Source organism: Pecten maximus, chromosome 9 (assembly GCF_902652985.1).
Source record: "Pecten maximus chromosome 9, xPecMax1.1, whole genome shotgun sequence".
NCBI lineage: Eukaryota > Metazoa > Mollusca > Bivalvia > Pectinida > Pectinidae > Pecten > Pecten maximus.
The window spans coordinates 22486252-22501767 of record NC_047023.1 but is presented as its reverse complement, the minus strand read 5'-3'; the positions used below and the strand labels follow the sequence as shown (position 1 = coordinate 22501767).

Sequence of the window (15516 nt, the reverse complement as noted above, 5' to 3'; positions counted from 1 at the left end):
GTATATTTATGGACAGGCATGCGAGACCTTGATGGTGCCTTTAAAAGAGACTCTTATACAAAATTGTAAATGATACGTTATTATTTAATGATTTGTGCCAAGAACAACAAAAATAAAAACTTTTGAGAAAGAAAAGAAATGGCTAATTAATGTTTTTTATTTTTCAGGTTTTCTTTTTTAAACATAATTCATTAAGTATAAAGTCAAAGGAATCAGAAAATGGTTTTAATCTGGAATAATAAGATGTTTAAGAATCCTTAATTCTAGAATTGGCAGGGCTTTCATCACTATGATCATGATATACGATAGGGTTATAGAAGAGAGACAAAACTTGTGTGTACATAAACATAATTATATAAATGTCAGTGGAAAGGGCTACCGCCTGCCATTCCAGAACAGTTGTAGGTCTGCATTATGTAATATACACAGGAAGCACTGTATGCTCCTCGCCTGAGACTAGGGTGAGTGTACTGAATACAACCATTTCCCTCTCCAAGGACACGCAGCTAGATCAGACATAGTCACCCAGTTCCCTTTCTAAGGCGCGCTATGGGTCTATATCTCTAAACACGATTAATTTTTTGGGGCATTAAGTTTCAATAAACTTCCGTGTAATGTTTTGATTGAATGTCTGCTCCTACAGTTGATAGTGTATATCAGTCCCTAAGGTGAAAAGGTGAGTAATTGTACTGATAAGATGTCCTGCAACATCAACACCTAAATACACAACAATTACAGTACGACTCTCTCTCTCTATAGTACACAATTATTTAACTCTAACATAATAATATCATATATAGGAGATTACACCAGCATCTGAACGACTTGCTGCTCTTTCTGGTAATATTCCAGATGATTTTCAATCTGTGAATATTTCTTTTGAAACATGATATTCTTTCATCAGACCCAAAAAAATCTTCACTATCATGGGTGGGCCTACATACAATATAACATAAACAACATCTGAAGTTTCACACAAATTGACTATATTCAATTTGAAAATTGCTTATAATTTAAGGATGGGTACCCATAAAATATGAAATGCACTTCCATAAAACATTATTATAATAACTTTCATCTGTACCTATCAAAAGCAACATGCAGGGCAAATCATTTAACAAGATTTATCAAGACAAATGTTGCACTCCAATTATGAAATACTAATTGATATTATGGGTTTAAAAAAATAAAAACCTACTGTTTCTTATTTTCTTGTACTTGGTCACTGGATCTTCCTTCTTGGAAAGCTGAAAATACACAAAAGCTCACCATTAACACACAAAGCTCATCATTAACATATAATGCTCATCATCAACATATCAAGCTCATCATTAACATATAATGCATATATCTAAAACTGATCAAAATGGGTATGTCTATAAAACTAAATCAATTTCCTAGCAGATAAGATGCATGATGATAAGTACATTATGAATCATGCTTACATGTCCAAGGATAACATAATTATGGAGACGGGTAACGAAAAGTACACACTTATTAAAGAATCCTGACTTTGAATGTTCGAGATGGATGTTAAAGTGAACACCATATATATATTTAACACAAGTATGTAAGGTTTTACCAGAGAAATATTAAGTAAATTAAAGCTAAAATATCAAAAAAATATTTAATAAGCTGATGTAGATTACTGACTAATTGTTACTTTTATATACGATGTGAAGGTCAGAACTAACAGTTATAACTATCTATAATGTCAGAAACTGCAAAACCAACTGGGGTAATATTTCTAATCCTTGTCTTCTTAAAACTAAGGCTTACACATCTTAGATAGCTAAAAATATGTATTCCTAGGTCTACAAATCCTAGGTTTTGCATTTGTATATCGTTCATTGCAAAAAGATTTCACATTTTATAGAACTTACATGTACAACATTTTCACAACATTTAACAACCTTTTAGTACTGTACTACAACAGAGTCTAAAAACCCTAGGGAAACATTTGCAGGAATCACATGGGCAAGATATCAGATGAAATTTGAGGGAAAAAAAGGAAAAAAAATAGCTGAAATTTTTCAAGGCAGATACAGGTTGGGAGTATATACCCTGAATGCACTGAACAAAGACGGTTGTTTTCTCTAGGATGTGTAAGGCAATGAAGAATGAAAAAAAAAAAAAAATGAAATCAATATTAAAATGTTTAAGTGTAAAGATTAACAGTTAAACGGAATGTTGTATAAATGGGGATTTGGTCTGCAGAATGATGAAGTGATGAAATGGAGCTTCTATTCCTATTCTGCTATGTCTATTTTTAGTAAGAGAATTAAAAATTTAAATGTCTTCTTTTATAGACTATTCAATACTAGATGGTTGTAAGTGAACAGCTCCATATAAGGCTAATTGATTATAGGAGAATTTTTCTTTCTTTGCATGCCTGAGGTAGGAAAAGCCTGTTTATGGTGTTTCACCAGCCAAGGTGGCACAATGAGATATATATATTGCCAAAATTGGGATTTTTCTTTCCTTTAAAATTGAAGTCATTGTTGTACATTGAGAAAAGCCCAACATAAAAATAAACCAAAAATCACATCTCTGAGCAAGTATATGCCACTATAATCTATAGTTTACATGTACAATCATTCCTTGGTATGGTATTGGTGCACGGCTGCATCTTATCAAGAAAGTGTCAAAGCATTTCTGAGAAAGGAAAGCACAAGAGAGGTTAGAAACCCTAAAACAGAGTAAAAAGTCAGTTTAATGGTGATTGTGTGCCAACTTTGTTTCATAAACTGAGGCTTTATGCTGAGAGAGGTTGAAGATTTCGGTATTAAAAGTCAATTTTAAGTCTCTCTATCCACTCTATCTCATGTCAAGTCAACCCTTACAAAAACTGGTGCTTAGCATTAGCTACTGCACATATATACCAAAATAGCAGCATCTAGCACCAGCACCAAGGACTTTCCTACAGGATGAAGATCAGGGTTAGTTGCTTAGCAGTACAATTATAAAAGATGTGCATATAGAACCAGATACACAGTGCACTTTTGGAAAATCACTTATAGCCCACAACATTGATCTGAACATTGGGCCCACGATAATCTCTGAAGTATATTCTCGTTTAGAGACCAAAATTGGAGGAAGAAAAAGGTCAATAATCTGCACTGTCAAGAACATTACCTACAATATGCATGAAGAAGCAAGCCCTTGGGCAATTAACCCAATCTATGGAAAAACCGTTATTTCATTACAGGCAGAATCACACATTTCTCTTGAAGAATCGTATAACATTTGAATTGTGTTACAGCAGTATATATACAATAAAGCCAAAAACGACATTATTCTGAATCAATTTCCTTCACGCTTCTCTAAGTAAGTATGAACTTTTGAACTGTCACTTTTTAACAGCCACTGGTTCTGTACCAAGAAAATATTAGCTGCTTTGAACCAACTTGAAAAAGGTGAATTCTTCTCTTAGCTGTGTGGTTAATAAGTTTAGTAAACCAGAGGTCCTGGGTTCGACCCCCAGCAGAGGCCTTGAAATCATAATTACACATGTAAGTGATCACAAATTTATCACAAATCTCTATAAAAAAACACTTTCCCCAAATCTGGTGTTGAGAAAAAACTACCACAGGACAATGTAGCATGCTTACCCTATAACAGGTAACCAATTATTTAACTGATCAGAAGCAAAATTATTTATTTCTTGATTTTACACACATATACATGCCTAATGAAACAGCCAAACCCTTTACTTAAAATGTTTAAAAGTGGGTTTCAATATTTTTTGTGTATAGTTGAAACTGTCTTATTTTTTCAGTTTACATCTGTTGATAATTGTCAACTGTCACTACTATGTCTGTTGCAGCTTATCTGAATATAAATCAATTTTTTACTCATTTTTTTTTTACATGAAACTTCTACAGATATATAACACTGGTCAATCTATAGAAACCTGCTGAACAAACACAAAATTAGAAACAGCTGTTGCTTTGATGAAAGACAGGGCTATTCTAGACTAAGACTTGACAATTTGCGTGTGGAAAAGAATAGGAGTGAGATGTAGTTTTAACACAGGTAATGGGGTGAAAATAACCCTGTAGAGATACAATAAATTTGTCAATACATTACACACAATCGGAGACACATTGGTATAGAAATACATTGTCAACACTTTAAGTAGATAAGCGAAGATGTTAATGTTTACCCACAAGGCACCATACAATGTTGTTGGATTACACTTTGATATATACAGTTATAGAATCATGGATTAAGCTATCAAGCTTTAAAAGTACATCCTGATTAGATCAAAATTAGAGTTTTGAAATCAAAGATTTACATGATCAATTTATTTACATTTTCATCAAACAAATAGTCAAAGGAAATAGAACAAGAGATCTCAGTGGGATGTTGGTGTCCACAATTGCATGAGTCTCAAAATTTGAACAAGCACATCTTGAGGCAAATACACCTATATATGTTAAAATCTTATAAAGATTCATCAAGAAACAGCAATAACAAACTTCAACTGTCAAATTCTCTGATGGCCATCTTTCAGCCAGGGGGGTTATTACATCGAATGCGACAAATAAGGTAATCTATTGTAACACATAGCACAGTAAACTATGATTATATCATAAATATATCAGGTCATCGGTGTCAAAACTATTAATTACAATGCAATGGGTTATGAATATAAGTGATAGACATAATTTACTAAGTCAGATATCACAACACAAGGTACTGGGCTAGAAATTAATAGGATATCACAACACAAGGTATTGGGTTAGAAATTACAACACAAGGTACTGGGCTAGAAATTAATAGGATATCACAACACAAGATACTGGGCTAGAAATTAATAGGTTATCACAACACAAGGTACTGGGCTAGAAATTAATAGGATATCACAACACAAGGTACTGGACTAGAAATTAATAGGATATCACAACACAAGATACTGGGCTAGAAATTAATAGCTTATCACAACACAAGGTACTGGACTAGAAATTAATAGGATATCACAACACAGGGTACTGGGCTAGAAATTAATAGGATATCACAACACAAGGTATTGGGCTAGAAATTAATAGGAAATCACAACACACAGTATTGGGCTATAAATTAATAGGATATCACAACATAGGGTACTGGGCTAGAAATTAATAGGATATCACAACACAAGGTACTGGGCTAGAAATTAATAGGATATCACAACACAAGGTACTGGGCTAGAAATTAATAGGATATCACAACACAAGGTACTGGGCTAGAAATTAATAGGATATCACAACACAAGGTACTGGGCTAGAAATTAATGGGATATCACAACACAAGGTATTGGGCTAGAAATCACAACACAAGGTACTGGGCTGGAAATTAATAGGATATCACAACACAAGGTACTGGGTTAGAAATTACAACACAAGGTACTGGGCTGGAAATTAATAGGATATCACAACACAAGGTACTGGGCTGGAAATTAATAGGATATCACAACACAAGGTACTGGGCTAGAAATTAATAGGATATCACAACACAGGGTACTGGGTTAGAAATTAATAGGATATCACAACACAAGGTACTGGGCTAGAAATTAATAGGATATCACAACACAAGGTAGTGGGCTAGAAATTAATAGGATATCACAACACAGGGTACTGGGCTAGAAATTAATAGGATATCACAACACAAGGTATTGGGCTAGAAATTAATAGGATATCACAACACAGGGTACTGGGCTAGAAATTAATAGGATATCACAACAAAAGACTCTGTGCTGGAATCTGAATGACGTAATATTTCCTATTTCCTATGTTACTGACTCAGCTAACTGAAGATGACCTGCAATTTTTATGATTTTTATCCTGTGTTACTTAGCGAGGCAATATAATTATGATATGTTTTTAGACTTAAGTGACAGGAAATTAAATGTGCACCAAGTATCAATCCAAAGTAATGAAGGGAAATGATTGGAAAGTTAACAACCGTTCACCCCACCCGATTGGAACAATTTATTAAATGACAACAAAATTGAGATGATGAAAGAAGTGAATGTGTTTTTGAGCATTAACACCGCACCATTCATAAAGCGAAATTTATAGTACAATATATAGAAACGGCAAGCTCAAGCTTGAGCAGAGTCAACCATAAGCATTACATGTACAACAGTATGACTGGCTCAGATTGCAATCATTTAATTACTCTCCAGGATCTCAGACCCCACATATTGTATATATGGAAATTAATCAATATTACATGAATTTTAAACCCTATGTACTATTGTAGAATTTCACACAGTGTAAAGTAACTGTTTAGAGGTATTATAGATTGAAATTAATTCTTGCTTGGTTTCAAATTTCCATCTATTTATCATGATTTTTTTCATATTGAATATAAATGATAGAATTGATCCCTAGCAAGTACATGTATACATAAACCATACAGGATAAAGAATGTTTTATTCAAATCTTTAATTTGATATCTCAGGAACAGACATACTACAGATTTTACTTAGCAGTGATCATGATGAGAATCAGATCAAAGCCCTGTATATCATCTAATTGTTTCCCATCACCATCATGTCTGGAGTTGAACACATATTATTAACAGCTGTATTTGTTGAACTTTTTTTGCATATCTAATTAAAAAGTTTATCAAAACCATATCAAAATGTTGGGTTAATGCTTTGTATGTATTGTATGGTTCTGACACTAAAACACAAATTGATGTGAACCAACTGCAATTTCAATTACAAGTGATATGATCTACACTGAAACTGTCACACCTGTTTTCCCATCTCATGAATAAAAATACTGTTTTCTATGGAGAAATATTAGTAAATGATTAATCATCAGAATTAAAAGTATCTTTTGATATATATATGTCATCAATTATATACAATGTATATATACAAATACTTTTTTTTTTTTGCGTCAAGTCATGATCAAAGGACTCCATACAAAACGCTGTCAGAACTTTGCTGATAAAGTAATTTTTCCACTGAACTGCTACATTATTATCAATTACTACCCTACTACAGTAATTGATACTGTATTGATTATCAGACAACACAATTTTAATGGCTCCTCTTAAGAGTATATAACAGGTGCTTGTTAAAGCAAGGCAGCAAGTTGTTGCATAAATCAAGCAGATTTTTAAGCATTAAAGTTGTAAATGTACGAGTTTGTGATGCAGGTTTACAATGATAATTAATTGTTAGTGTATTTCTGACACGACCAGGTTAATTGCAGATTGAGCAAGAAATTCTTCATGCTACATTAGTGTTAAAAGCAAACCATACATAAATTCCAGCTCAAATATAAGATCTTTGTAGAAACATTTATAATGTTGGGAGTCTTTAAATTCAAATTGTTCTCAATACCTACGATATATTTTCCAAACAATCAAGATGAAATGCTTCTGGAAAAGCTATTTTAGTCCTACTAAACATAGTTGTAATAGTTTTAGGGTGTAGCAATTAGCCTCCAACGTAAATATGTCGGAGGGAGACTTATACTTAAACATGACGGATTGGGAGATGCTTCTACTACAGAATAGACCTAACATTTCGAAGCGTTGTTATCTTTTGAGAAAGTGGGCTACATTTAATTTACTGCTATATTACACTAAAACAATGTACTAGAGCCCCTTGAGTTTTGGGGGAGGCTGGGTGTGGTTGGATCGGGATTGTGGCGAGTGGCACAGGTCCAATGATGACTCTATCATTGATGTAGGACGTCATACTGTTGTATATGTCGGCCTGTTAGAAGCATGACTGACACACAGCAACAAAACAATCTGTCTTTATAAGAGTTTACCAGATCATGCTCGTGCTGCCACCATATATCATAAGGGAGGACAAAATCAGAAAGTGTCTCCCGTAAATATTTTCCCACATGTAGAGGGGGCGGAAGCAGGGCGTGCTGAGAGACTCTGCACGCATACACCACCTTTTCTTTGGTCCGAGACGCAGGCTCCACAGATTTCTTCTTCGGCCTGAAACAACAAAAATACTTGGTATTATATATTGACAAAAACATACACAAGATTTGATTCTAAATGAACCAGTACTTTAATTAATAAATATTTTCCTGAATTTCATCACTTCCCTCTCGGGATTTTGATTCGACTCTCAGGATTCAAGAGCTGAATTTTTACCCGACTGAAAGCTCTTGAAATTGATGACCCCCATTTTTGTGTGAATTTTTCCTCTCAGGATTTTGATTGGACGCGCAAGATTCCAAAGCGACATCAGGTAACCTTTGAAGGTTTAATTACCATCAGAATCCCTAGATATATATATAGTTACTATCTATATTTTGTTACTGCCTATGTACAGTGCCAGATCCTGGGGAGGTTTGATGAGATCTACTCTTGACCTACACAGATCTTCCAGGCTCTAGATTAGTACAGATCTTCCAGGCTCTAGATTAGTACAGATCTTCCAGGCTCTAGATTAGTACAGATCTTCCAGGCTCTAGATCAGTACAGATCTTCCAGGCTCTAGATCAGTGAGTGGTACCATAAGACATGGGTATATGGCCCGTTTTCTTAGAAACAACTTTAAAGTTGAATAAATGATTTAAAAATTACCTCACACTGTTTTGTTTTCACTTTCAAAATCATCATTAAGGAGAGATCGTTTGATATCTGTTTTCCACCAATTCATTATTATTGTACCAATACTAATTACTAATTTTCAACACTGCATTTCCTGCATAATATCAAAGTTAAAAGAAAGTTTCATACATTTATAGTAGTAGGGTAACCAAAATAAAGCAGACAATTATTTGCGACGAAGTATCACAGATTTTTTTGAAGATCCATATCATCAGATAAGACAACTCAGTTAAAATGGCATTAAATGTTCACTGATTAGCAAATGACCTAGGTGAAAATATAGAAATACAAGAACAATTTGCCAAACTTTTTCCAAACACCCAATTCAGCATTAGTCTACTAATATCTTAAGTCAGAAGTCTGGGGTTTAAAAGACCTCTGTTACATAAGATTCATCTACACAGCTTGTAGCCGACAATATACTTCTCCATATACATGTACATGCAAACGACAAAGTTGGAAGCCACAGGTAAGAATCCAATATATATTATTCACAGGTAAATTTCAGGATTCACAAATTTATGTACCCTTTAAGAAATTATAGCAGTAAATTCTAAACATTTAAATTTTCTGCTTTATGGTGATAACAAAAGGGTCTCCTTATATGTTTCCAACACAAAGAGTATAGATATATATACATCCCATGGTGATATATTGCTCTGACAATATCAGACCTGATAGGAATACAAATTACTCCATATTAAGTGTGAAAAGTGTAAATGTCCTAAAATTATACAATCTTATTTATCATTCGCTAATCAGATTACATCTGGCTTTTGGCGTTTTAAGAATACTTTATTATCATAATTTTTTTAGACTGCTCCAGCTCTCTATTTGAAAAATACTTATTCTACCTTCTTTTGTTGTGTATTCAAGAAGATTTATATTAAATCATATTTCATTGTCATGCATACCCAAATATTTTATTCTATTCAGAATGCAAAGACATTTACCGTAGCAGGCAAAGTCAAATTAAATTGGGAGGATTCTTTTCAAACGATAGATTAAATCGTGTACATGTACCTTGAATTGGTCCTACTCAAATTAATGTTTGAATTGAAATCATGTATCAAAGCCAAGAATACAGACCAAACCCACCCCCTATTCACCACCAAACACCTAGCCAACCCAAATTTTAACATCATTGACTAGATATCCTCTTTGACCTTGGCAGATCGAGGAGTTTATCACCTTTTCTGTAAGAGTACTTCATCTATGACTTCAATGTAACTAGTGGTAATTCACAAATGTCTTATCAAAAGATTCCTAAATAGAGGTGTTATTGACAGACAAATAGCCTGAAGTCAATATTACAGCTAGAATAAAGGAGATGAAACGTGAAACCCTCAGTAACTAAAGTAATACAATGTCAAGTTGTGTAACCAATATCTAGACTCCGCATGAATTTCATACTCCTGCCAAGAGCTAAAGCATATTGTTATATGGCACTTAATCAAATGGTTGTTGTTGATTTTTAGTGTTTAGGAGACGCTGCGCACTGCACGATGTGACGTGCTGTTACAGGAAGTTAAAATGAAACCTATCACACAGCACCTTTCACTCTTCCCCGTTAATTATGACACTAGCAGGAATAGGCAGTGTCCACAATTCTAATCAGTTGGAGTTCATTTCCTTGTTGAGCTAAGCTGCTTGATAGCAGCAGGGAGAAGTTAATGTCTGTGTGATAACGTTGAGTGCTCTTTGCAGATACAGCATAATGATTAGACAAAAATACAAAATGAAATATTATTAATATCCTCTCCCTTCCTGTATTTCATTAAAGCTTCAGTTATCCCTTCAATTTATAATTCTTTTTCAAAATATATGTATCTCTAAATTAATGATATATTTAAAATATGACTGATTTTGATTTACTATATAAGTATGCAATCTAACCAAGCTTTTACTAGTAGGGGCTGTCAGGTTTATATACACAGAAGGATATTTCACTAGTTATCATTGGGCAGTACTTGTGTGTGGACAAATGTAATTTGAACCAATCAATCAATAACGATAATGTATTTACAGTGCGATCTTCCTCACTGATAAGCAACTCTCCCATAGAAATCCTTTACAACGTGATGAAAATGGGAGGAGAAAAATCAATTTGTTAATATAACTTCCCACTCGTATTTCAAACATTACGATGATCATGGTAATGACAATACAAAAATCGTTTTTCTGTCACTGCTGAAAATAGATCAGTCGATGGAGACCAAGTGTCTGTTAGCAGAAGATGGCATGAAAAATCACACAAACACTGACTTGTAATTTGACAATGATTTGTGTAGATAATATTTTTCTCTGCCACATGAGGTTGGAAGAGGACCTGCAGGAATCAAATGAAAATAATTACAGCAAAAATACATTATCTCCAATCACTGAAAATGACAGATCCATTTCTACATGTAACAGGCAATTTGAGACAAAAGCACCTGACCCATGGGAATCAAATGATGGCCAAGTGTTAAGCACTAGGTGCTGCTTCTGCTTTAAGTTTGTTGTCCCGACTAATACAAAGTAGGTTTGATGCCCCGACGAGTACAGAAGTAGATTTGATGTTTCGACTAGTACAAAGTAGGTTTGATGCCACGACTAGTACAAAGTAGGTTAGATGCCCCGACTAGTACAAAGTAGGTTTGATGCCCCGACGAGTACAAAAGTAGGTTTGATGTTCCGACTAGTACAAAGTAAGTTTGATATCCCATCTAGTACAAAAGAGGTTTTAGTTCGACTAGTACAAAAGAGTTTTGACGTTCCGACTAGTACAAGGTAGTTTAATGTTCCGACTAGTACCCAAAAGTAGGTTGATTGCCCGAATAGTACAAGGTAGGTTTGATGTTCGACTAGTACAAAAGTAGTTGATTACCCAATCTAGTACAAAAAGTAGGTTGATGCCTGACTAGTACAAGAGTATGTAGATATCCCATCTAGTACAAAAGTAGATTTTAAGTTCCGACTATTACAAAAGTAGTTTTGATGTTCCGACTAGTACAAGGTAGGTTTGATGTTCCGACTAGTACAAGGTAGGTTTGATGTTCCGACTAGTACAAAGTAGGCTTGATTACCCATCTAGTACAAAAGTAGGTTTGATGCCCCGACTAGTACAAAGTAGGTTTGATGCCCCGACGAGTACAAAAGTAGGTTTGATGTTCCGACTAGTACAAAGTAAGTTTGATATCCCATCTAGTACAAAAGTAGGTTTAAAGTTCCGACTATTACAAAAGTAGTTTTGATGCCCCAACTAGTACAAGGTAGGTTTGATGCCCCGACTAGTACAAAGTAGGTTTAATGTCCTGACTAGTACAAAGTAGGTTTGATGCCCCGACGAGTACAAAAGTAGGTTTGATGTTCCGACTAGTACAAAGTAAGTTTGATATCCCATCTAATACAAAAGTAGGTTTTAAGTTCCGACTAGTACAAAAGTAGTTTTGATGTTCCGACTAGTACAAGGTAGGTTTGATGTTTCGACTAGTACAAAGTAGGTTTGATGCCCCGACTAGTACAAAGTAGGTTAGATGCCCCGACTAGTACAAAGAGTAGGTTTGATGCCCCAACTAGTACAATGTAGGTTTGATGACCCTACTACCAGGTTTGATCCCAAACTAGAAGAGAAATGTGAAGGATTCCATTCGATGACTTCCTTTTCTTGGTTAAACATACTTCATTGTATAAGAAGAAACTGTTCAGCATATACCTGTTGTTCAGGAATCCCCAGACCTATGTCATCAATTTAAGGCAATATAGTCAATGGAGAGAACATTTTTTTAACAGCCACATGTCATAATCATGGAGATACTTACATGTTACTAAATAGCTTGATGAGAAAAAGTACAGTGATTACTAGGCCTTGGCAGACATTCTAATAGAGATACCAACATGTGGTCTACATATGGAAAAGATGAAACAGGACAGAAAAATTGTTTCAAGGACCTGGTTGTGTTAATATAATGTACCTGTGATCTGCAAGACAAAAAAATTTACTACCTGACCTTGAAGTTTAACCATCATAGCTGAACAAGTTAACTCAAGCAAGGACTTTCAGTAATGGAGTACACATATGATATCTGAGTTTCATTTACTCAATGGACTCCAGGGCTTTTTCTGAAGGCTTTTTTGGGTCATTAATTGCCCTCATTCCCAATTGGAATTATTTCTTTTTAAAGCCAAATTACAAAAATTTGCAGTTTACTCCTGAAAAAATCTTTCCCAATTCACCAATTTTCTTCTCAAAATGAGACAAAAAGGCCCCATCCCAAACCAGAGAGAAAAAGCCCTGGACTTCCGAGCCTCTTCTTGGGCCTTTCATGAACCCTTTTAGATTAAAAAACACCCAAAGCTCCTGGTAAGTAGAAAATGTAATTGTTTACATAACAACAGACACTGGATAAAAGGCCATTGTTGTCAAAAGGACAGGTTTCCATTGCCCATAACCAAAGACCTATCTCTAGGCAACCAAGTCACTTGGTCATACTCTATTTTGAAACGTGAACCTCGGGGACCAAATCACAATTGGATCCTCAATTCAGGTGACCCAAAATTTCCACAAGAGATGCTTACCATGGCAAAAATTCAGCAGAATTTTAATGCGGTCTAATATAAAGTTTTGTAATAAACTTATGGAAAATTCCCGAAATCTCCTCAATGTTTAAGTTCCCAGACTAAATGATGGTATAAAATGAAAAAGATTGTATTAACCTTTATAAAAGGTTCTTCATACTAAATTACTGACTTCGGAGTTGAATGAAATTTAACTTTCTACTGAAATGCATATCAAGCAAGCTGGGTAATTATATCTCATTTCAACTGTTCTACAAAACCCAGATAAAAAGGTCATAAGTCAAATCAGCTTACCAATGTAGATTGGAACAAATATGGAAAAAGTAAATGGGTTAGCAGACAGCAAGAAAACCTTGACAAGCAGAGAATCAGTGTTGTGTAATCCCCGGAATTCACTGTCGACTTTAATCAAACCTCAACAGGACTGTTATCTCCAACCAAGAAACAAAATCTGGGATTTACATGCAAAGCCTTTTAACTTTCATGTGCAGAAAAATAGCATTAGGTTGTGCTAGAATGTAATTTGAATGAAAAATGGTTTCCCTGTGGTGATAAATGGATTAGGACTGTTTCACACTGTTAAATCAAACAGCCACCATGTAGACTACACTGACTGGGATAAGATAGGGAGGGTTCTGTATCTTTATAGCAGCAAAGGTCCTTCGTAGTGGTCGAGGCAGGGTAAACACCTCTCTCCTTACACTCTTATCAAGCTATTGGGATAATGATATGTCATAATGGCCTGTGTTCAGGCATACCATATCACCTAGCTGTCCAATTATTTGTATTGTGGAAGCTATTAACCTCAAGTTTGCAGGGTTAGTAAGAACCAGCCTTGAGAAATTTATGACCGGGAGGTCTGTCAAAATAAGTAAACAACATCATTCTCAATTGATATAACTCCCTGTTAACATTCAACAGGGAAACGGCCGTGTAGCCTAGTCTTACCCTGTGTGTAGCCAGTCGAGACAGAAATTTATATGTGGAAAACTGTTAAAGGCATTTTTGATACCAGCTAACAGCCTCCCTGCCTGTTAATACAAGTGTAATGCAGCGGAGCTTTGTAACCTGATACATCTACGATTCTTAGGAGTAGATCAACAAGTAGCTGGTACTGGCTAGATATGTGTGAGTGAGATGGATAATACCGCACTCACCTACAAACATATTTGTGTTTGTGGCACTTGTGGTTTTCTTCCACCTCCTGTTCAATTCGTTTGCCAGGGTTATATTCAATTGGTTTGCCACGTTTTATTTTTATCATTAATTTTCTCTGCAATTACTGTATCCTAATACACTAGATGCTTCCAAAAACACTCCCTAAATACTTTCATAGTAAGAGTTTTCTACAAATATTTTTTTTCCACAACACTCCCAAAAGGTTCTTGTGTATAATTGTCTATGCCCAGGAATGTGTACTTTACTCACAACATAAGCCAATGCACTTAAACAAAAAAAACAAAAAACACATTCAGTCCCCAGTCGACTGTATCACTAGTACTGATACTTCTTTCTTTCCATGGGAGCTGGTATGATAAAAAGATTTTATTATCTAGGGACTTCAAGCACACAAAAGCCATAAACGGCCTGAGAACTGCTTCACTCTTCAACACCCTATAAAGGTGTTCACTCGAGTGTGGAGCTAAATGGCCCGCCTAACACCCCACACAGCCTGAATTTCTTCCATCGAAGCCTCAACCTTTTCACCTGCGTTTATTGTGCTTGCTACTCTACCAACATTTTTAACTTCTAATTAGAAACATGTCAGGCACTCACAGCTATAAATATCATATCAGTAAACACATTTAGCTGATGCGCATGTTAGTCATCTAATTGTTAATGACTACAGCTTTTGTTCGCTTTATAAAAAATTCACAAGACTGATCCAGCTAATACTGATAAATTGGCTGTTCGTATTACAATTCTGCATTTCAATACATTAACAGCTTTTTAAGTCAAAGTTAAAATGATTTCTTTTTCACACTTCAATTATAAGGTGAAGCATTCCTTCAAGGTAGAAGTTTACAGCATTGTTATACTTGCTCATCATAAACAGGATATAAAAGTTTTGTACATGTATATTTTTATGTTAAACATTATCTTTATGAGTTAGCCATATACCACCTTGGTTTTAAAATCTAATTGATGTAAAACAGTGTTCAGCTATATAAAATTCTCGCTCACCATGAAACAATTAAATAAGTAACTCTGAGATTAGACAAACAACTTGTCTATTCATAAAGCAGTCATTAGAACGAAAGAATGCCATAAAATTACTTATGTAATTATAATTGTGCAACATTTGAATTTGAATATAATGAATGGCATGGGACAAGAAGATATCCTTTGTAATATCTTTAATTCATTACAGAATTA

General features: G+C 34.8%; 1 protein-coding gene across 2 annotated transcripts in view; it reads right to left on the bottom strand.

Annotated features, from left to right (window-relative positions):
- Positions 1-15516, bottom strand: part of LOC117334632 (histone-lysine N-methyltransferase ASH1L-like) — a 55511-nt gene that overhangs the window by 24776 nt on the left and 15219 nt on the right. For both annotated transcript variants that reach the window (XM_033894351.1, XM_033894352.1), the window contains exons 6-7: positions 7911-7956; positions 1199-1247 (exon numbers count right to left, since the gene is read on the bottom strand). In XM_033894351.1, coding sequence (XP_033750242.1) covers positions 1199-1247; positions 7911-7956 — 95 coding nt within the window. The remainder of the gene's footprint in view (positions 1-1198; positions 1248-7910; positions 7957-15516) is intronic.